At 43.1% G+C, this 24,556-nt stretch overlaps 2 protein-coding genes across 3 annotated transcripts in view; one reads left to right on the top strand and one right to left on the bottom strand.

Moving 5' to 3' along the window:
- Positions 1–24,556, top strand: part of UPF2 (UPF2 regulator of nonsense mediated mRNA decay) — a 484,524-nt gene that overhangs the window by 148,043 nt on the left and 311,925 nt on the right. The window lies entirely within an intron of this gene.
- Positions 1–24,556, bottom strand: part of CDC123 (cell division cycle 123) — a 55,216-nt gene that overhangs the window by 6,838 nt on the left and 23,822 nt on the right. For both annotated transcript variants that reach the window (NM_001266654.1, XM_077944906.1), the window contains 4 exon segments: positions 5,695–5,723; positions 6,922–7,044; positions 9,049–9,124; positions 13,084–13,132. In NM_001266654.1, coding sequence (NP_001253583.1) covers positions 5,695–5,723; positions 6,922–7,044; positions 9,049–9,124; positions 13,084–13,132 — 277 coding nt within the window.

Raw genomic sequence — 24,556 nt, 5'->3', positions numbered from 1 at the left:
TTAGCCAGGATGGTCTCGATCTCCTGACCTCGTGATCCGCCCGTCTCGGCCTCCCAAAGTGCTGGGATTACAGGCTTGAGCCACCGCGCCCGGCCCATTATTTTTTTTTAAACTATCACATCTTTAATATAGGAATATGCCACAATGCAAAAAACCAAAACACATTTTTTCCTTTTTTTTTCTGAGACACAGTTTCACTCTTGTGGCCCAGGCAGGAGTGCAATGGTGTGATCTCACCTCACCACAACTTCCCCTTCCTGGGTTCATGCAATTCTCCTGCCTCCACCTCCCAAGGAGCTGGGACTACAGGCATGCGCCACCATGCCCAGCTAATTTTCTATTTTTGGTTGAGACTGGGTGTCACCATGTTGGTCAGGCTGGTCTCCAATTCTTAAACTCAGGTGATCCGCCCACCTTGGCCTCCTAAAGTGCCGAGATTACAGGCATTAGCCACTGCACCCGGCCCAAAACACATTTTTTTTTTTTTTTTTTTTTTTTTTGAGACGGAGTCTCGCTCTGCCCCCCAGGCTGGAGTGCAGTGGCCGGATCTCAGCTCACTGCAAGCTCCGCCTCCCGGGTTCACGCCATTCTCCTGCCTCAGCCTCCCGAGTAGCTGGGACTACAGGCGCCTGCCACCTCGCCCGGCTAGTTTTTTGTATTTTTTAGTAGAGACGGGGTTGCACTGTGTTAGCCAGGATGGTCTCGATCTCCTGACCTCGTGATCCACCCGTCTCAGCCTCCCAAAGTGCTGGGATTACAGGCTTGAGCCACCGCGCCCGGCCCAAAACACATTTTTAAATGAAAACAAACCACCACTTTAATTGGCAGTGTACTCTGTAGCTCACAAGCTATCCTCTAGTACAAAAAAATGAGGAAGTAAAAAAAAACCCAGCTATAATCAGGCTTTAATAAAGTAGGAGGATCAGGATCAAGATTTTATAACTTTTTTTTTTTTGAGACGGAATCTTGCTCAGTTGCCCAGGCTGGAGTGCAGTGGCGTGATCTCGGCTCACTGCAAGCTCCGCCTCCTGGGTTCACGCCATTCTCCTGCCTCAGCCTCCCAAGTAGCTGGGACTACAGGCGCCCGCCGCCACACCCGGCTAATTTTTTGCATTTTTAAAAAATACAGATGGGGTTTAACCGTGTTAGCCAGGATGGTCTCGATCTCCTGACCTCGTGATCCGCCCACCTCAGCCTCCCAAAGTGCTGGGATTACAGGTGTGAGCCACCGTGCCCAGCCATAACTTTTTTTTTGAGACAGAGTCTTGCCCTGTTTTTGTGAGTACAGTCGCGTGATCTCAGCTCATTGCAACCTCCTCCTCCTGGGCTCAAGTGATCCTCCTGCCTCAGCCTCCCAAGTAGGTGGGATTACAGGCACCTGCCACTGTGCCTGACTAATTTCTGTATTTTTAGTAGAGATGGGGTTTCACCATGTTGGCCAGGCTGGTCTTGAGCTCCTGACCTCAGGTGATCTGCCTGCCTCAGCCTCCTAAAGTGCTGGGATTACAGGCGTGAGCCACCACGCCCAGCCATAACATGTTTTCACATGACATCTCAAGCAAAAACAGCCTGAGAAGTTAATTCTGCTTTGAGGCAATCCAATAAGCAAAGAGCAGTGGGACTAACTGTCCTTTTACCAACTGACTGTCCCCCTATCCCTATCAAGCTGTAGGGACCAGACACTGTGTTAGGCACTAGGGTATGAAGATCGTAACACAGAATCGATTCCTTCCAAGAGCTCAGGCTTGAGCAGAACACACATCTCCTCCCCAAAACAGAACCAAAAACCATTCAACAATGGCAATGTGCAGGGTATTTTGCTTCGAGAGAAGCAAGAACAGGGAATTGTGAGAGTGGAGAGGCACAAAGGAGAGTGTGCCTACATGTGCGAGGGAAGGCTGGAAACGCTTCCCAAAGGACCTGGGCACCTGAGGGATAACAGCGATGCTCTGGGAGGAAGGTGGTGTTGGCAGGAAAAGCGGACTACTTAACAAGAACGGCGGCTCTCATGTGCAGAGGCCACGCCACGACCGCCCGTTGTGGGAACAGGTTATTTTGGCTGGAGTGTGAGATATGTGAGGGCTCCAGAAACACAGCCAGCTATGGTAACTCTCAAGGCCTGCTATTCCAAACAGGATGAAACACATGCTATGACACGCCCTTTAAAAGTGTAATTGAGATTATGAGAAAGACCAGGAAATCCCCAGGGGCCAGAAACAAGAAGAACCCGAAGAACAGAACTAAACGAATCAACTCTAGTGCCGTGGGAACCTGTGGGAGGGTCTTCTAGCAGACTGGTCACGGGAAGGGAATCAGAACTCAGACGCCAACTCCAGAAGGCCACAGCCTCAGGAAAGGGGTGTGAGGAGACAGTTCTAACGGAGGGGCAGGAGACAATGACATTGTCCTCTGAATAAGTTTTGGGGAACATGGTAGAAGCAAATGAAAAATCCAAAATTTAGGATCTTTGGGATTCTCATTAAAAAAAGGACAAGCTCACTGAAGACGAACTCAAAGTAAAATAAACTGATTTTCAAAACAAAAAAGAAACAACCAGCCCGAACGAGAGTCTGCAAACGCAACAGGGATTAACGCCCTAAGAACTTGGGAAATCATCATCAATCTGAAGGACAGTCTAATATAAATATAAAAATATTGGTGCAGACAAAAAGACTAAGGGTGATCCATACCGCATACCAAACACGCAAAGGAACGAACACCAAACAGACCCAATATTGAAATGGAGAACAAGAAATTACAAAAGAACTAGACAAAAACCATGGGGAAGTATTTTTTTAAATGATGACTAAAATTCAAAAGCCAGAAAAGAAGCAAATAATATAGGTGATCTTGTTTGCAGGAAAAGATTAATGACAAAGGCCTCTGTAATACCTAAACAGTGCCTCTATTTTGAGGAAAATAATAGAAAAAAGTGAAAAAGACACGAAGCAATGGTTCATAGAAACAACCCTTAAATATACGAAAAGATAAACTTCATCCTCATTTACTAAGAAAAATAGAAATAGAAAGTATACTGAAACATCATTTCTCTATGAAACCCCAAAACCCTGAAGAGTGTGACCCTATATTGTAATGGCAAGCTCAGAGGAAGCCTGCAAGTACTCTGATGCATTCCCGGGGGGATCTGGTCAGATGTAACCTCTAGGGAGGGTAAACTGCAGTATCTGTCAACATTAAAATTCATTTCACTTTTGAGCCAGCAATCCCGCTTCTAGGAATTCACCCTGTAGATTCACCTGCAGCGTGGGAAATGACACACGTACGGGATTATTCACCATGGCAGTCTGCAGAAGACCAGACACAACCTGGTGTACACTGATAGGCATGACAGTTATGATCATGGCTCACTGCAGCCTCAACCTCCCAGTCTCAAGCGATCCTCCCAACTCAGCTCCCAGGAGGAGCTGGGGCTAGAGGCACAAACCACCACACCTGGCTCATTTTTACGTAGAGATGAGGTCTCACTATGTTCAGCCCAGCTCATCTCGAACTCCTGGGCTCAAGCCATCCTCCCACCTCAGCTTCCCAAAGTGCTGAAAATACAGGCGTGAGCCACCACAATGGCCTAAAGCCCCTCTTTCTAGTAACTCTTGACACCATCATCTTTGAAGACAATGAGGTGAAAATAGAGTGATGTCTTCTGACGTAAGCGTTAAATGAACAGTTAACAGTTATTCTGGGACATGACCATATGGGCCATATCTTTTTGTCCAAAGATGATTTAAAGATGTCCAAAGGTGGCCGGGCGCGGTGGCTCAAGCCTGTAATCCCAGCACTTTGGGAGGCTGAGACGGGCGGATCACGAGGTCAGGAGATCGAGACCATCCTGGCTAACATGGTGAAACCCCGTCTCTACTAAAAAATACAAAAAACTAGCCGGGCGAGGTGGCGGGCGCCTGTAGTCCCAGCTACTCGGGAGGCTGAGGCAGGAGAATGGCGTAAACCTGGGAGGCGGAGCTTGCAGTGAGCTGAGATCCGGCCACTGCACTCCAGCCTGGGCGGCAGAGCGAGACTCCGTCTCAAAAAAAAAAAAAAGATGTCCAAAGGTGATTCAGATCAAATGACTGTCTCACTTACAATGAGGCTGCTCTAAGCACGGAGGGGGAGTGAGAAATATTCTGCTCGTGTGTTGTGACACACGGGAAAACGCATCTGCTAGCTTCTTCACAATGTCAAAGAGCACTCAGCACCAAACAGCATTTAGTGACTTAAACTTCTTAATAAAGATGACATGTCTTGGGCAGTGAAATCTCTGCTCTAGTAATTCTTCATTAAGTCAGCAGTACGTAAGTTTACTAATAAGTCACTTTAACTTTTTCCTTACAGAAGTTTTCATCACTTTCAAGATTTAAAAAATAAACTAATCCTCTTCTGTCTAAAAATAAAACTAACTCAAACTCTGAGTCACTTTTAAAATAATAATAATAATAATTATTATTATTTTTTGAGATAGCGTTTTGCTCTTGTTGCCCAGGCTGCAGTGCAATGGTGCGATCTCGACTCACTGCAACCTCCACCTCCCGGTTCAAGCGATTCTCCTGCCTCAGCTTCCCGTGTAGCTAGGATTACAGGCATGCGCCACCATGCCTGGCTAATTTTGTATTTTTAGTAGAGATGGGGTTTTTCTATATTGGTCAGGCGGGTTTCGAACTCCCCATCTCAGGTGATCTGCCTGCCTTGGCCTCCCAAAGTGCTGGGATTACAGGCCTGAGCCACCGCACCCAGCCAAAATAATTATATAAATATCAAGTGGCCAACTCCTGGCCGCATTTAAGTGTGCAAACTGAACTATTTTAAGCAGGCCCTGACCTCGGACACAAATGAGAAGTAGGATGGAAGGTGCCCATTTACCGACCGGCTCGATAAAGAATCCCTAAATCATGGTACACAATGATTTCAGGTATTAAGTCCCCTAATGTTAGGTATATTTTAAGGGGAGATTTTTGACCATGGTGAATTTCAAACACCTTAGTTGGTGTGAGGGAAAAAAAAAAATTTGAGGAGGGGATGGGGTCTCACTCTGCCACCCAGGCTGGAGAGCAGTGGCGCAACAAAGGCTCACTGCAGCCGTGAATTCCTGGGCTCAAGGGATCCTCCCAGCTCAGCCTCTTGCATAACTGGGACTACAGGCACACACCACCAGGCCTGGATATTTTTTTTTTCTCTTTTGAGGCAGAGTCTCGCTCTGTTGCCCAGGCTGGAGCGCAATGGCGCAATCTCGGCTCACTGCAACCTCTGCCTCCTGAGTAGCTGGGATTATAGGCACCCACCACCATGCCTGGCTCATTTTTTTGTATTTTTAGTAAAGATGGGGTTTCACCATGTTGGCCAAGCTGATCTCGAACTTGTGACCTCAAGTGATCCTCCTGCCTCAGCCTCCCAGAGTGCTGGGGTTACAGGGGTGAGCCACTGTGCCTGGCCTGGGCTGATTTTTTTTTATTTTTAGTAGAGATGAGGTCTCACTATGTTGCCCAGGCTAGTCTCAAACTCCTGAGCTCAAATGATGTCCCTGCCTCAGCCTCCCAAAGTGCTGGGAATACAGGCGTGAGCTGCTGCACCCAGACAAAATATTTTTTGAGCAGTAGATCCTTCATACACATAGCAAAGGCATGCTCTGCCTGCTTATAAAACCAGCTCTTATTTTAAAGCATATCAGACAGAGTTTTTACTTACCCTACTGTCTCTGTATATATCGAACACAACTGTAAAGGAGAAAAAAAGTCCGTTATTAATGAACTAATATTTCATGATGTAAATCTCCTTTTGAAAATTAAAGTATGTTTTAATCAAAGACAACAGAATATAAATGACCCTGAGGACTTAATGCTTCTAAATCTCAAAACTTCAAACATAAAAAGGCATCCTGCCATGTTTTATTTATATAACTTTGCTTTACTGTTCTCTGTTCCCCAACCATAATCCCCTATATTTAAAAATTCAAACCAAACACCAACATCATCTCAACCAGTTCCCCATCATAGACCGGTTCTATGGGAATGACGGGAGGAGTCACTGAGCAAAGTACTGGTGAAAGGGGCATCAATCACTGATCCGGGAGAATGCAATGAGCAAAGCTTATAATAGAAAGCAGAAAATCGAATGAGGCCTGAAGCATGATTCATCTTATTTTAAATCAAATCTGCCACAGAGCCCAGTCTTGGCAAGTAGAGAAAATGTCAATCATAGCAGATATAATTTTCAGATGTATGAAAACTCTCACACAATATACTTTCAATTCCTAAAAACAACCCACAAATGTTTACTTTGTAACTGGTGCTGTCTTTGATCATTCAGAGAAGCTGGAAAGGTAGATGGGACTTTGTTCTCTGTAGACAGCCCCTTTGAAATATACAGTCAAACATCTAAAATAAGAGGGGGAACTGACTTCGCAGTAAAAATAAATTTTAGTTAAGTAAGATGAAATTAACATGGCTGGTGCGGTGGCTCACACCTGTAATCCCAGCACACTGGGAGGCTGAAGTAGGCGGATCACTTGAGGCCAGGAGCTCAAGACCAGCCTGGCAAACATGGCAAAATTCCATCTCTACTAAACATACAAAAAATTAGTCGGGTGTGGTGATGTGCACCTGTAGCCCCAGCTACTTGGGAGACTGAAGCAGGAGAATCACCTGAACCCAAGAGATGCAGGCTGCGTGAGCCAAGATCGTACCACTGCACTCCAGCCTGGGTGACAGAGTGAGACTGTCTCCAGATAAAAAAAATAATAATAATAAGAAGAAATTAACATACAAACTATCAAAAATAACAAATAATAATATAGTAAAATACTTAAAATACAGTATTTCAAATCTAGTTATTAGGATATACACCATAGTAAATAAGGTCCAGCAACACTGTATATTTCATTTCATTTTACTGGATCAATAAAAAAATACTCACAGTCTTCATCTAAGAATTTGTACTGTATGTGTTTCTTGAAAAAGTCTTGTATACATCTGCAAATTTCTTCCTTTTGTTTAGAAATATGATCATAGTATTGTGTGTAGTCTCTTTGAGAAATACCTGACAAGAAAATATTTTACATTCTGTTATTATACAATATTCTTTTCAAAAACATCAATACGTGATTTAAACATTTTGTGGAAAGAACCATTAAAGTAGATTAGAAGATCACCCGGATGGGTACTGCATTACACACGACCCAGCTGTAAGGATTCATATGAACAGGGGAATCCTGAAGTACTACACTGCCGTGTCTTCTTACTTCTGGAAGAATTTACTGTTTTTTTTTTTTTTTGAGACAGTCTCACTCTATCGCCCAGGCTGGAGTGCAGTGGCATGATCTCGGCTCACTGCAACCTCTGCTGCCCAAGTTCAAGCGATTCTCCTGCCTCACCTCCCGAGTAGTTGGGATTACAGACACCTGCCACCGCGCCTGGCTAATTTTTTTTTTGGTATTTTTAGCAGAGACGGTCTTTCACCATCTTGGCCAGGCTGGCCTTGAATTTGATCTCATGATCCACCCACCTCGGCCTCTCAAAGTGCTGGGATTACAGGTATAAGCCACCACACTCGGCCTTTTTTCTTTTTTTCTTTTTTCTTTTAGAGACAGGGTCTCATTCTGTTGCCCAGGCTGGAGTACAGTGGCACAATCATAGCTTATCACAACCTCCACCTCCTGAGCTCAAGTGACCCTCACACCTCAGTCTCCCGAGTAGCCGGGACTACAGGCATGTGCCACCATGCCTGGCTCATGGTTTTATTTTTTGTAGAGACGGGGTCTCAGTACATTGCCCAGGCTGGTCTTGAACTCCTGGCCTTAAGCAATCCTCCAGCCTTGGCCTCTCAAACTGTTGGGATTACAGGTGTGAGCCACACCACCTAGCCCATGGAAAGAGTTATTTTCATTTAGTAAAATGGAAGGAATTCGAAGTCACAAAAAGTCTTGTTATGTACAAAATTAAAGCAGCAATTCTAAGCCCGCACACGTAATCGACTGCTGCTGCTTTGATTTCCTCCAAAGAAGTCTCTGCAAATTGGTATACTCTTCCACTTTCCTCGGGAAAACAGCATTCTTCACCAGATGCCTGCCATATTCAGACTGTATCGCCTAGAAGCAGTCTGTTTTTCTTGTTCATACGTGCTACTTGGCCTTCACAGCCTGCTCGTTCAAGCCATGGAAAAGTAAACATTCCTTTTTTCAGAGTGACTTGCTGACATGAGTCCAAACACACTAACGGGACTATTACACAAACTCCCTGAATTTGCTCCGGTCCTAGGGAAAAGTTCTCTAGGAAAAACAGTTCTGAAATTCGGGCTTCCTATTCCTCAGTCATGTGCCAACAGGACCCCCTTCTTTAGAGCACCTACACTGCAGCTTCCCCAAGAACATCGAGCAATATGAGAAGTGCGAACACCCCAACTTTCTTTCAGGTGGGTTAACACATTTCAACATCACATTCAATGAATCAATATTGCTGATTTGATTGCATTCAAATTACACTTTTCTCGGTTGAAGATAAATTTTACTTCATGGAAAACATGCATAAACAAAATAAAGAACGAATTATCTTCAATATTTCACTTAAATAAATCATAGCAAACAAAATAGTAACCTGAGAGGAAAGAAAATGGGTGTCTTAGAAGAATACACTTACTTGTCCACATATTTTCTCTTGCTAGAATAATAAATAGTGCCCCAATAATAGAAATAAAGGTTCCAAAACTTGACTTTTTATGACGCTTAAAATAAGCAGACTATTGCTAAGTACTGTTTAGGAAAATTCCATACAGAGTTCCTGATTCCTAAATCAACCACCACTTTTATCTCTGGAATCCAGCCAGCCATGATTATCTGACAACACCGTTTCCTGTGGCAAGTGAATCTGGGCTCGGGATTCCTGTCAACACGGCATTCCAGAGAGTCAGTACCAACTGGTTAGAGGTGGCATCTGAGATGAAAACAGATTGACATCCCAGTCCTAATTACTGGAAATTTACTTCCAACAAAAGCTTGTCTTCTTTTAAAGATGACTTTCAAGGATAAAACAAACAAAAAAAACTCACCAATAAGCTTGTTTTCCTTGACAAAACATCGAAACTCAGCGCCAGGAATCAATTCACACCATTTTCGGAGAACAAGCTGTAGACAAAGGACAAAATATTTAATATAACACAACCATATGGTAAGGTCTATTAGGCAATTTTAGGTCAACACTGTATCTTAATGATTGCCGTTATCAAATGGTTTTTAAAAAAGAGGCATCATATAACATTCTTGGCTGGGCATGGTGGCACATGCCTGTCAGCTACTCAGGAGGCTGAGGAAGGAGAATCACTTGAACCCAGGAGGCGGAGGTTGTAGTGAGCAAAGATCACGCCATTGCACTCCAGCCTGGACAACAAGAGTGAAACTCCATCTCAAAAAAAAAAAAAAATTCTTAACATGAGATGTAGGGAATAGAGTTGTGATCTATTATTCTAATAACCGCAAGAAAATTGTGCTAAAATTCTATGACAAAATGCATCCTTGTCAGGTAACTGCCATTTTGAGAGTTCTGACATACAAGCACACCATCAAGAATGTAGTTACATCTTTTCATCACAGTGCCATATGTCCATTCATATGTTCTGCACCCCTTGAGGAATATCAAATAATAAAGTAATTCCAGCCAGGCGCAGTGGCTCACTCCTGTAATCCCAGCACTTTGGGAGGCTGAGGCGGGCAGATCACCTGAGGTCAGGAGTTAGAGATCAGCCAGGCCAACATGGTGAAACTCCATCTCTACTAAAAATACAAAAAAATTAGCCAGGCGTGGTGGCAGGCACCTGTAGCCCCAGCTGCTAGGGAGGCTGAGACATGAGAATCGCTTGAACCCAGGAAGCAGAGGCTGCAGGGAGCTGAGACTGCATCACTGCACTCTAGCCTGGGCAACAGAGCAAGACGCTATCTCAAAAATAAAATAAAATAATTCTAAACTTGTCTACCTTAAGTACCAAGAGGTAATCCTTACTTTGATATAATTATTATTGAGGTTTGTCACAATGAATCACCAAAACAACTCTCTCACTATTTTCTCAATATTTTAGTTAATCAATTCTACCCTTGGCCCAAATCACAAATGGGTCTTATTACTGTAATTAATAATTATTTAATATATATAAACTCTCATATACTATAGTAATAAGTTTCTCATCTTAAAAATCAGGAAAATTTCAGGTGGGACATTTTATGTATTTAAAAAAACATGTTTAAAATATGCCTTAGAAATTTTAAATGCACTGATTTCATTTTTCATTTATTATAAGCTCTTAGTCAAGCCTTATTATCTGATTTTTTTTAATGTAATTATTAAATGGATCTGACACTAAAATATTACACAGTTCCTATCTATTAAAAGCCCATACAGGCATATACACACATACTTTTTTATATATATATATAGAGAGAGAGAGAGAGAGAAAGAGAGAGGCTACAGTGGTTTTACTTAGCAACAAATAAATAAGCAATTGTAGCACACAATTTACTGGAAAATTTGCATAAGGTTTATCAAAATACTATTTTGTATAGGTAATACATACACTCTGGTTGATTTTCACAAAACACAGAAAGGCATAGGGAGTTTCTCTCTCTCCCCCACCCTGTCCCTCTGTCTTTCTCCTCAGAGGCAACCAGTGCTATAGGTTTCTTGTGCATCTTTCCAGATTTATCCTACAAATACATAACTATATATAAAGAGAGAGAGAAAGAGTGTGAGTGAGTGTGTGTGTGTGTGTGTGTGTATTTTAAATACACACAGACAGGAGAAAACAATACACAGGATTCTACTTGCAACTTTTTTTATTTGAATTACTTGAAGAGTATCACTTTCCTACACTTTTAAAATTGAGTTTTAAATCTTATACACATGATAATGGTGTCTTTCAAAATGGCAATAAGAGAGCAAACTGCTGGTAAATAAATCTTGGAGGTAGATGATGACTTCTTTTTTTTTTTTTTTTTTTTTGAGACGGAGTCTCGCTCTGTCACCCAGGCTGGAGTGCAGTGGCCGGATCTCAGCTCACTGCAAGCTCCGCCTCCCAGGTTCACGCCATTCTCCTGCCTCAGCCTCCCGAGTAGCTGGGACTATAGGCGCCCGCCACCTCGCCCGGCTAGTTTTTTGTATTTTTAGTAGAGACGGGGTTTCACCGTGTTAGCCAGGATGGTCTCGATCTCCTGACCTCGTGATCCGCCCGTCTCGGCCTCCCAAAGTGCTGGGATTACAGGCTTGAGCCACTGCGCCTGGCCAGATGGTGACTTCTTAAAAAAGACTGTGACTCAGAGAAAGGCTAAGGAAATGATCTCTTTCTAGCACCTGGCAGAAGCACCACAGCCAGGTACTTAATAGTTGTTTATTGTGTGAAGCAATCGCTATGACTATATTATTTAAAGTTATAGAAGTGTTTAATAAGCTGGGAAAATGCTCACACTATGCTATTAAGCAAGGGAAAAAAAATCTCACAGATTGTATGTAAGAATCTCACCTACAAGCACTCTAAGATCTAGTAATTGGTGGCTTGGTAAGAAGTCACTTAACTAGTAAATTAACTGCTCCATGCCTACGGTATAATCCTAAAAGAGAAGTCTATCTACAGTCAACACATTAAAAATTACTCAACACAGTGAGTCAACAGACCAATTTTGAAAGCATGTGTACATATGTACAAAAGTAGCTAGAAGCAAACAGACACTAAAGATATATTTTTAAAATTACTGCACTAATTCGAATTGGTGTTACAAGACCAACAATGAAATGTAATTTTCACGTAAATGTAAAAATGCAATTATGGAGCAAAGATGACCATTCTCTTTTCAACAAACTATGAGTTGTCAAAGTTTTGGAAAGTTTGTATTTTGACAATGCAAGTGCAAGAAGGACCAGGAATGAGAGCTGAAACGTGGAGTCTGCATTTAGAAGAAAGTTAGGCCGGGCGCAGTGGCCCACGCCTGTAATCCCAGCATTTTGGGAGGCTGAGGCAGGCGTTTCACTTGAGGTCAGGAGTTCGAGACCATCCTGGTCAACATGGTGAAACCCAGTCTCTACCAGAAATACAAAAATTAGCTGGGTGGTGGTGGTGCACACCTGTAATCCCAGCTACTCAGGAGGCTGAGGCAGGAGAATTGCTTTAGTCCAGGAGGTGGAGGTTTCAATGAGCTGAGATCGTGCCACTGCACTCCAGCCTGGGCAACAGAGCAAAACTGTGTCTCCAAAAAAAAAAAAAAGTTATGTTTCGGATCCATTCACGACAGTTGATGAGCAGTTAGTTGTAGCTAAGAACCTGGTGCAGATCAGGGTATGTGCGTGTGTGTTTTGTGTGTATACTTTCAAAACTAGGAAAATTTGGAATAAAAATTGAGGTTTACTACGTTTAAACTCATCAAAATTTCTAATGAAGTTGTTTTTTCACCATCCTCTTTTTTTTTTTGAGACAGAGCTTCACTCTTGTCACCCAGGCTGGAGTGCAATGGCACCATCTCAGCTCACTGCAACCTCCACCTCTAGGGTTCAAGCAATTCTTCAGCCTCAATTTCCCGAGTAGCTAAGATTACAGGCGACCACTACCATGCCCAGATTAACTTTGGTATTTTTAGTAGAGACATGGGGTTTCGCCATGATGGCCGGGCTGGTCTCGAACTCCTGACCTCAGATGATGCGCCCACCTTGGCCTCTCAAAGTGCTGGGATTACAGGCATGAGCCACTGTGCCTGGCCTATCCTCTTATTCTTATAAGTTATTTGTAAGGTGAGTGAACAGTATAAAAAATGGTAAAATGCTGAAACAATGAGGTGCAGCTGTGCAGCGTAAAAAGGTGTTTGTTTTGTTAAAGGTGTCTGCATATATCCTGTAGCAAGTGTATACTGCACACATATATTTAGTATATATATTCTATACATAATATATATCCTTTTATGTGTATATTTCATAAATGTAAAATTTCAGTGGCTTTAGGTTCCCAAAGAAATTAATCCAAGAAACTTCATTCGTTTCATTTCACTTAAGAATAAATAGCAATTCTCAACACATCTTAATCTACGATTATCAAGGAAAATAAGCTTCTTACCTCATATTCTATACATGGATCTGGAGAATCATCAGTACAATGAATAAACCTTTGGAAGAAGAAAAGGCAAATGAATCTCTTTGTTACTGGTGTCAGTTTATGCACACACGTAACTTATATTTAACATGAAAGTAACGTTTTACTAAAAGCATCCAGAAACAGGAGACTAACTCAAATTCGATCAACATTTATTAAGCCTTATTCAATGCTATGCGTTAGCCTAGGCACCCTGAGATATTAACTCATTTAATCCTCAAAACAATGTTATGAGCAAGACTGTACTTTCCAGGATGATTTCTACAGTTGGTCTAGTATTTGATAGCACAATAGGGTGACTATAGTCAACAACGATTTAATGGTACATTTTAAAATAACTAGAGTGTAACTGAATCATTTGTAACACAAAGGATGGATAAATGTTTTGAGGGGAACAGATACCCCATTTTACATGATGTGATAATTGGGCATAGCCTGTTTGTATCAAAACATGCAATGTACCCCAGGATGGGTGCAGTGGCTCACAGCTGTAATCCCACCACTTTGGGAGGCCAAGGCAGGTGGATCACTTGAAGTCAGGAGTTTGACTCCAGCCTGGCCAACATGGTGAAACCCTGTCTCTACTAAAAATACAAAAATTAGCCGGCTGTGGTGGTGGACGCCTGAAAACCCAGCTACTTCAGAGGCTGAGGCAGGGGAATCGCCTAAAACTGTGAGGCAGAGGTTGCACTGAGCCAAGATAGCACCACTGAACCCCAGCCTGGGCGACAGAATGAGACTCCATCTCAAAAAAACCCCAAAAAGCAAAAAACACCCATCTCATGTACTGCATGAATATATACACTTACTATGTACCCACAAACATTAAAATAAACAATGTTAGGAGCTATTATAACCACAGACATAGTATAATCTCCATTTTTTCTGTCAAAAGCCAAAGAAACTAATACCCAGAAAAGCCCAAATTTAGTGGCCACACCAAGACTCAACCTGTCTAACCCCCGATTCTCAACAAGGGGAGGAAGGCACTGTCATTGTACACGTTCCTGTTGTGTGCATCTTATACTGCAGCCAGCAGCCTACTTCTCCCTCAATGTAACGCTGGCCATCGAAAGCCACACAGGTAATCGAATCCGTCTCCCACGTGCCATTTTAAAACTCGGATAGATCCATTCAGCCCTCCATTAAGTACACTGCTTCCTCCTCTAAAACTCCTCAGTTTCATCAACAATGTTTCATATCGCTTACTAAATGCCCACCTGTGCCAAAGCTTGGGCTAGGCATTGGGAATGTTAAAATGATGAAGACTCCTTCGTTCTGTACGGGGTCAGTCTGGTGGAGAAAGCTAAAAAGCACACACAATTTTAAACACACTGGAGAAAAAATGCTCCGCGGCACCAAGGAAGAACTGACTGGCTGGCTGCTGTGTGTCAGAGGGGAGCGGTAGTCAAGAAGGGGTCCGCATTTAAAGCACAGAGAAACGTGCCAAGGCAGGGAGGGCAGTGAGAGACCTCACAGAGCATTCAAATAACTGGAGGAGATCATCTCTGATGGAGCGCAGGACGCAAGGGGGAACTGCAACAGATGGAGCTGGACAGAAACTCTGGACAGAGAAGCATCCAGGTCATGAGAGGCCTTGTGTGCCCACCCAGGGCACTTGGACTTCATTATATAGACAATGGGGGGCCCTAAAATCTTCAAGTACGCAAGGGAGATCATTCCATTTAGGCGTTAAGAACATCACTGTGTTCACAGGTACCAGGGGTTTAAAAACATTTTTTAAATCTGTATCACTATGGCATAATGGTGTTGGACAGTTTAGGGGAAGGGCGGCAGCGTGGGAGGCAGAGAAACCTGGTAGAAGGCTTGCTGCAATAGCCTCGGGGAGATGAGGGTCTAACTATGGGAATGGGAGTGGACAGAGAAAGGAGAAGCGTAGAGGCAGGAGCAAGATCACTTGGTGACTCACTGAAAGGGAGGGAGCAGAGCCGGCACGGTGGCTCACGCCTGTACTCCCAGCACTCTGGGAGGCTGAGGCGGGCCGATTGCTTGAGTTCAGGCGTTTGAGACCAGTCTGGGCAACGTGGCAAAACCCTGTCTCTACAAAAATTAGCCAGGCGTGGCCAGGCACAGTGGCTCACGCCTGTAGTCCCAGCACTTTGGGAGGCCGAGGCGGGCAGGTCACCTCAGGTCAGGAATTCGAGACCAGCCTAACCGACATGGAGAAAACTCGTCTCTACTAAAAATACAAAATTAGCTGGGTGTGGTGGCGCGTGCCTGTAATCCCAGCTACACGGGAGGCTGAGGCAGGAGAATCGCTTGAACCAGGAGGCAGACGTTGTGGTGAGCCAAGATCGCGCCCTTGCACTCCAACCTGGGCAACAAGAGTGAAACTCTGTCTCAAAAAAAACAAAATTTGCTAGGCCTGGTGGTGTGCACCTGTAGTCCCAGCTACTCAGGAGGCTGAGGCAGGAGAATTGCTTGAACCCAGGAGGCGGAGGTTGCAGTGAGCCGAGATCGTGCCACTGCACTCCAGCCTGGGTGACCAAGCGAGACTCCGTCTCAAAAAAAAAACCTAAAAACAACCTAGTTTTTCTCTGGAAAGCAAAAATCTCTTACTTCAAATCAAACTAACTTAACGGTACATTATCTTGAGGAGTAATAATTTAAAACTAGAAAACTAGCTTTCAATTAAAAATTATTTCAATAAAAATTAAACTTATCAGTTATTTTATGTTAATAAAAATTAAGGACTGAGCACAGGGCTCACACCTGTAATCTCAACACTTTGGAAGGCTGAGGTGGGAAGACTGCCTAAAGTCAGGAGTTTGAGACCAGCCGGGCAACAAAACTAGGTCCTGCTTCTACAAAAAATATAAAAATTAGCAAGCATGGAGGCTCATGCTTGTAATCCCAGCTACTCAGGAGGCTGAGGCGTGAAGATCACTTAAGCTCAGGAGTTTGAGATTGCAATAAGCTGTGATCACACCATTGCACTCTAGCCCAGAGTGAGACTCTGCTCAAAAATTAAGGTCATGAACTGTCACAAGTTAATAAAAATTAACTAATTACTTTTATCCTTTAAAAAACTGCCCTTTCGCCCCCAAGGATCAGCATATTGATAAGTACTACACGTATCTAGAGCTTTCCACTACACATTTTCTATTATTTAAGAAAATTATTTTGGGGCCGGGTGCGGTGGCTCATGCCTGTAATCCCAGCACTTTGGGAGGCCGAGGTGGGCGGATCACGAGGTCAGGAGTTTGAGACCAGACTGACCAACATGGTGAAACTCCATCTCTACTAAAAATACAAAAATTAGCTGGGCATTGTGGCCCATGCCTGTAAGCCCAGCTACTTGGGAGGCTGAGGCACGAGAATCCCTTGAACCCAGGAGTTGGAGGTTGCAGTGATCTGAGATCACAACACTGCACTCCAGCCTGGGAAACAGAGTGAGACTCTGTCTCAAAAAAAGAAAGAAAATTATTTTTGTATACATATCCAGTATAGAGACAAGTGAAATATTTTAATTAGATAATCTACATAAGGAGAAAAGGGAAACATTCCAATAAACAGAAGAAACAATAGACCAGAGGTAAAAAAATCACAATCAGGACCTTGGGCTCTGTACTAGTATTTTCTCATCTTAGAAAAGTCAATTATCTTTTGGGACTGGTTCGTAGTTGCCTCAGCAGTAAATGGCAGATGGTATTGGGCGATTTCTAAAGTTCTTTATTCAATCAAATCTGTAGACAACTTGTCAGACCCCTTTTTCTTCCCTGTCTTTATATTCAGTTAACTACTTACTGCACGCTGAACCTCAGGGTGTGTCAGAGCTTCTAGAACACAGGTTTGAAAATGAGAGAGTGGACTGAGATGATTTTTCAGAATACTTCCCCAGAGATTCCAATCCAAAGTGTCCGAGATAGGGACTAGACACATATATTTTTTTTTGAGACACAGTCTCAGTCTGTTGGCCAGGCTGGAGTGCAACGGCATGATCTCGGCTCACTGCAACCTCCGTCTCCCGGGCTCAAGCAATTCTCCTGCCTCAGCCTCCCAAGTAGCTGGGATTACAGGCATCTGTCACCATGCCCAGCTAATTTTTGTATTTTTAGTAGAGAAGGGGTTTCATCATGTTGGTCAGGCTGGTCTCAAACTCCCGACCTTAGGTAATCTCCCACCTCAGCCTCCCAAAGTGCTGAGATTACAGGCGTGAGCCACCGTGCCCGGCCCATATTTTAGAAATGGTTATTCTGAGGAGTAGCTGCAGTTCAAGCTCTGTAAGAGGTTCTTGGGAAAAGGGCCAGAAGATGCCTGTCCACCAACTACAGGCCTCAGCAGGAAGTCTGCACCATTCTTGGGGAAAGGAAGAAATAGGGAAAAGGAAGGAAGCATCAAACTGGAGCGGCTTGGACCCCAAGCATGGCCTTCAGGGCCACAGCTTCAGCTGGAAAACTCAGTCTGGCCACCCTGAATCCCACCAAGGTCACTGGAGGACTCAGCACGTTTCCCACGACAAAAAGGCTCCATCTCAAGAAAAACAAAAACAAAAACACCACCACCACCACCAATAGGAAAAATTCCTAAAACTTTTTTCCTGGGTTAGTATTTAACATTAATTTGGAAGATTTCTTTTTTTTTTTTTTTTTTTTTTTTTTTTTTGAGACGGAGTCTCGCTCTGTCACCCAGGCTGGAGTGCTGTGGCCGGATCTCAGTTCACTGCAAGCTCCGCCTCCCGGGTTCCCGCCATTCTCCTGCCTCAGCCTCCCGAGTAGCCGGGACTACAGGCGCCCGCCACCTCGCCCGGCTAGTTTTTTTTTTTTTGTATTTTTTAGTAGAGACGGGGTTTCACGGTGTTAGCCAGGATGGTCTTGATCTCCTGACCTCGTGATCCGCCCGTCTCGGCCTCCCAAAGTGCTGGGATTACAGGCTTGAGCCACCGCGCCCGGCCTGGAAGATTTCTTTAACTGAAAATTTCAACAAAGTACCAACAGAATGTGGTATTAAACTAAAGTCACTAATTTGTAGTCTAAGCCGAAAGGAGGCTCTTACGTTGGATTCGAAGTTCAAATTCTTGGCAGAATAATTATAGTTACTCTAGCCAGCTATGAAAATTCTAAAATAAACACAAATGTGATTAAGTAATGTTACATTATTTACAATGTAAGTGGCAAACTAAAAGAATTCTCAGGTATAATAATAGCAAAGATTTTATTCCGAAGGAAAAAAAGCAAAATCCCAAAGCCCTACTGTGATGAAAGCTACTATGAAATTATGCTAGCATATTTTTACTACACTTTAAAATTAGCCAGTTAACAGGAATTTTGGAAAGCAATGTTACAGACACAAATTTTTAAAAAGGAAAGAAAAAAAAGGAAAATAAAAAATATTCTATCCCCAAACTAAAGAAATATGCTTAAGTAGTACTGATGACTAATCAGAGTGTTTTTTTTTTTTTTTAAGGAACAAAATAATGGCATTCGCAGCAACCTGGATGGAATTGGAGACTATTATTCTAAGTGAAGTAACTCAGGAACGGAAAACCAAACATCGTATGTTCTCACTTGTAAGTGGGAGTTAAGTTATGAAGACACAAAGGCATAAGAATGACACACTGGACTTTTGGGACTCGGGAAAGGGTGAGGGTTGGCAAGGGATAAAAGACTACACATTGGGTACCATGTACACTGCTTGGGTGATGGGTGCACCAAAAGCTCAGAAATCACCACTAAAGAACATATCCATGTAACCAAACACTACCTGTTCCCACAAAGCCACTGGGAAAAAAAAAAAATACAAGGGGAAATACACAGTGTACGTCAATGACAGATAATTACACATCCGTTGTCTTTACTCAGATGCAAAATAAACACTGAAATAATTTTACCATAAAATAAAATGAGTGCCGTATTTTTTTCTTTTATTACTACCCACATCATCCTCAGCTTAAACAAGCCTTAGTTTTCTGCCAGGCAAATGGCCTAACTATAAATAGGAATATTTATTGTGCCCTGAACATGCCTTCAGACTGACATGCTATTAATTATAATTAGGCCGGGTGCGGTGGCTCACGCCTGTAATCCCAGCACTTCGGGAGGCCAAGGCAGGTGGATCACTTGAGGTCAGGAGTTCAAGACCAGACTGGCCAATATGGTGAAACCCTGTCTCTACCAAAAATATAAAAATTATCCGGGTGTGGTGGCACGTGCCTATAGTCCCAGCTACGCGGGAGACTGAGGCAGGACAATTGCTTGAACTGGGAGGCGGCGGTTGCAGTGAGCCAAGATCGTGCCATTGGACTCCAGCCTGGGCCACAGAGTGAGACTTCCCCTCAAGAAAACAATAAAAATAAAATAAAATAAGTAAATAAATAAATAATTATAATCAACACACAGTTTCTCTCATGTTGTTCGAAATATTTTGCACACTGAAAGAGGACAAAAGGGCCGGGTGCGGTGGCTCACGCCTGTAATCCCAGCACTTTGGGAGGCCAAGGCAGGCAGATCACGAGGTCAGGAGATCGAGACCATCCTGGCTAACACAGTGAAACCCCGTCTCTACTAAAAATACAAAAAATTAGCCGGGCGCGGTGGCGGGCGCCTGTAGTCCCAGCTACTCAGGAGGCTGAGGCAAGAATGGCGTGAACCTGGGAGGCAGAACTTGCAGAGCCCAGATCACGCCACGACACTCCAGCCTGGGTGACAGAGCAAGACCCTGCCTCAGAAAAAAAGAAAAAAAAAGAGGGCAGATGTAGCATATCCAGTGATGAGCATGTCAGTGTCAGTCTGGGACTGTGGGAGGCGGAGGGTGCAGTGAGCCGAGATCGCATCATGGCATCCAGCCTGGGTGACAGAGGGAGACTCCATCTTGAAAAAATTTTAAAAAGACAAATCAAATTCCCTGACCTCCAGTCAAATGTATTTCTCCTTCATCATGAGCCCCTCAGAGAAACAATTAACAAATTTATTTTTTCACTCACTCAGCCCCTTTTTCTAAATGCCAATTGAGTATCAAAATTTTTTCTTGTCTACTCAGCCCACTGAAGTCACAATAAAATAATGAAAGCAGCCTGTGACTCAGCAAGTTTAATCACACAGAATGTTTATATCTTGGCAAATAATACAGTCAACACATTTATACGTGTCATATTTCTTTTTTTTGCATTTTTAGTAGAGTTGGGGTTTTACCATGTTGGCCAGGCTGGTCTCGAACTTCTGACCTCGTGATCCACCCACCTTGGCCTCCCAAAATGCTGGGATTACAGATGTGAGCCACCGCGCCCGGCCACATGTCATGTCAACCTCCACTTTTTAAAGCTTTTTGTCTACAGTAACCATTTGAAGAACAGGAAAGAAAAAAGCAGTAATTAATGTTCTCGAGTACATTATAGGCAGGGAGACAATACTGGCTGTCTACTCTTCAGGGTTCCCGTCTTCAGCCTGTCCAATGGAACCTGGATTGTTCAGATGCTGGGAGCATTTGTGCTTCCTGGTTCCCTCTCTAATCCCTGGGATGCATGTGCTGACTAATCTAAGCAGCCAAGGCATGGGCCTGGACCAGTGGCATCCACATTGCCTGGAAACAGGTTAGAAATGATCTGCTTAGCCCCCTCCAGGCCTGCTGGACCAGAAACCCTGGGGCCCAGGAACCTGTGTTTCATCTAACTCTCTGGATAACGCTGATGCATCTCATGCCGAGAACCTTGGTCTAACTAGGGGTGTCGAAAGTTTTAGCTTCCCTGGGACACATTAGAGGAAGAAGAATTGTCTTGGGCCTCATATAAAATACACTAACGATAGCTGATGATATAAAAAATAAATAAAAATTAAAAAAATAAGTCTCAAAAAAAAATCTCATGATGTTCGAAAGTTTCTGAATTTGGGTTGTGGCACATTCAAAGCCATCCCAGGCTGCTGCAGCTTGGACAAGCTTGATCTAAACGAATCACAGCAATTCTGCTCCCTTTGCCAACTACTGGATTAGGCTGGGCAACTGTGACCAATGAGGGCTGAGAGGAAGTCTCCCAGGAGGCCTCCAGGAATGCTTTACTCTTTCGCCTACAGAAAAGAATGAGAGGAAACATATATACCCCTCCTGTTTTTGGTTGAGATATGGTCATGTCTTCGTGTGACAGATACTTGGAACTGTAGCAGCAATCTTTTAACCATTAGGTGAGAAACCCAAAGACCAAGCCACTACGTCAAGGATGGCAGAAGGAAAGGGCCTGAAAGAGCATGGGTTCCTGGCGACCTTGGTGAGCCACCGAGTATTCCTAAAAATATCCAATCTCCAGACTCCTCTTTAAATAATGTATTTTTTTAAATCCCGCGTGTAAACTATTTTCGGCTTCTGTTAACTCGCAATTCTGACTGTAACATATTTGTTTTCTTGTCAAGTCAAGCCTCAAAATAGTAAAAACAACATAATCTCATTTTTATGTTATATAACTTTATACATATTATATATAACTATGTATTGTAAATTAAATGTTTTCTTCTATTATCTAATATTTTAATAGGAAGTATTTTGGAAAGAATGAATCTATAACTTTATTAAGTGAAAATACAAAGAACTTTTAAAATGGTGTTATTAAAATTATATTCTGGTTTTAGCTTTTATTAACTAGCTGTAGGATCTTGAACAAATCACTGAACAGATTTAGGCCTCGATTTTCTAATCTACAGAAGGAAAGGGTTAGATCACTGATATGATCCTGTCCAATCTAAGGAACTATACTCCTAATTTAATCTTTCAAGAGCTCTTCAAGGCCTTTGTGACAAACATTCATCTTTAATGAGTTCTATCAACAAGGAATTTTTATGTGATGGCAACACTTTCTGTTATGCAACTGATTTATTAATTGCTAAGCAACTACTAACAGTTATTTCTAGACAAAGTGACACATTAGTGGTGCCCAGCTAAAAGGCTGAAAGCCCAGTGCTTGGTATTTGCTCCTGCCAACTCCCAATTATTTATAATAGCAGAAGGATGGCATTCTGTGGGTAAACACTCTAAATCCAAGGCCTCAAACTCACTTGCTGATTTCACTTCCTTGCCATGCAAAAGTCAAAAAGTACAAAACGCGAAACAACAGACTATTATTCATACCATCCACTGGAACATCAGTTAAATAAAGATAAAAAGCAAGACGTAGCTTAAGAGGAGGCAGCTGATCACTAAATCGCAAAGCTGATTTAAAAAAAACATCAGCCTCAGAATTAAAAGCAGTTTATAGTTAGTTCTGGAAAGGCAAAGGTGTCTTCCCACTCTCACTGCAACTGACACTAAAGGCATATAAAAATCCTTATCAGGGCCAGGCGCAGTGGCTCACGCCTGTAATCCCAGCACTTTAGGAGGCCAAGGCGGGCAGCATCACAAGACCAGGAGTTCAAGACCAGCCTGACCAACATGGTGAAACCCCTTCTCTACTAAAAATACAAAAATTAGCTGGGCATGGCCGGGCGTGGTGGCTCACGCCTATAACTCGAGAACTTTAGGAGGCCTAGGCGGGCAGATCATGAGGTGAGGAGATGAGACCATCCTGGCTAATGCGGTGAAACCCCGTCTCTACTAAAATACAAAAAAAATTAGCCGGGCATGATAGCCATGCCACTGTAATCCCAGCTACTCGGGAGGCCGAGGCAGGAGAATTGCTTGAACCCTAGAGGCAGAGGTTGTAGTGAGCCAAGATCGCACCACTGCACTCCAGCCTGGGTGACAGAGTGAGACTCCATCTCAAAATAAAAATTCTTATCAGCTGAATTATCAAGTAGACAGTATTTTCAGTGTAACATATTTTAAGACGTCTTAAAGCATTAGATGTCAAAAAGCTTTCCAACGGGAAAAAGAGGCACAACTTTGTTCTACTTTTCAGAGGGTAGCTACTAGAATGAAAATACTACTGGTTACTAAAACAGACTACCAACACCTGTGCCAACACAACCAGAGGGTTGACAACTGAATGTCAAACCAACACTTGGTCAGGCGCAGAAGGATCAATTGAGCCCAGGAGTTTGAGGCCCAGCTTGGGCAACATAGTGAGACCCCATCTCTATTAAACACACACACACAGACACAGACGTGCACACACACACACTTTTTTTCTATAAAACTAGAACTACTAATACAGGTAAAATCCTTATACAGTAAACATGTAATACAATGTAATACAACCACACTCATTGATGGTTACTTAACTTCCTTTTCTTTAATCAATATAACACTAAAACCATACGTCCAAGCTGCACAGCTCAGACGCCAGAGTTGATGCATGACTGTCATGTAGTGATCACGCCAGGATCTACTTCAAAAAAAGGATTTGAGTCTGAAATGGAATGAACTGGCAGGAGAAACTCAACTGGACAGGGCGGAAGTGGCATGCTTATACAAGATTTTCACCCTCATGCTGCTGCTTCTAGGTTCTCTGATATGCTTTAAAGGTCAGTTTAAAGATGAGTTTAACTGAGATAACTGGTCTGTTTAAGATGTGACAGCAAGAGAAACCTAGAAAAATAGCTGCTATTTGAAGACAACAGAAGCAGCATAAAGAGAGCACCTGCGGCTCAGCAGGGCAAGTATTCCGTCTGCCTACAACGCTGACTGCACTGTCAAATTTTTTAGCTATAGAGTGACAGGCAAAGGAAAGAAACAAAGCAATTCCACTTCTAGAAACTTATCCTAAGGAAAAAATTAGGAGAGTGCACCAAGGGTTAGCTTAAGGATATTCACTGCAGCTCTGGAAGAACAGCGGGTGGGTCAAATATGTTATGCTACAGCTCTCCAGAGGCGCAGCATTAAGGGAATGGAAAATAATGATGAATTTAGACATGCAATGACGTCACACTGTAAGTGCAAAAGCAGCCTACTAAGAAATATAAACTATAGGCTGGGCGTGGTGGCTCACACCTGTAATCCTAACACGTTGGGAGGTTGAGGTGGCATGAGGTCAGGAGTTCGAGATCACCCTGGCCAATACGGTGAAACCCTGTCTCTACTAAAAATATACTAAATTAGCCAAGTGTGGTGGTGCACACCTGTAGTCCCAGCTATTCGGGAGGCTGAGGCAAGAAAATCGCTTGAACCCAGGAGGCAGAGGGTGCAGTGAGCTGAGATCATGCCACTGCATTCCAGCCTGTGACCCCGTCTCAAAAAAAAAAGAAATACAAACTATAGGATCCCATTAAAAACTCTGTATATAGGTAGAGAGATATATTTATATTTATTTATAGACAGAATTCTAGAAGTATAAGAACTAATTGTGTCAAGATCATGAGTGCTTTTTTGTTTCTGTTTGTTTTGAGATGGAGTCTCGCTCTGTTGCCCAGGCTACAGTGCAGTGGCCTGCGATCTCGGCTCACTGCAACCTCCGCCTCCCGGGTTCAAGCAATTCTCCTGCCTTGGCCTCCCGAGTAGGTGGGACTATAGGCACACACCACCACGCCCAGCTACTTTTTTGTATTTTTAGTAGAGACGG

The sequence above is a fragment of the Macaca mulatta genome, chromosome 9 (assembly GCF_049350105.2).
Source record: "Macaca mulatta isolate MMU2019108-1 chromosome 9, T2T-MMU8v2.0, whole genome shotgun sequence".
In the NCBI taxonomy this organism is placed as follows: domain Eukaryota; kingdom Metazoa; phylum Chordata; class Mammalia; order Primates; family Cercopithecidae; genus Macaca; species Macaca mulatta.
Note: the sequence above shows the minus strand (reverse complement) of the source record. Positions and strands in the feature narration are given on the sequence as shown.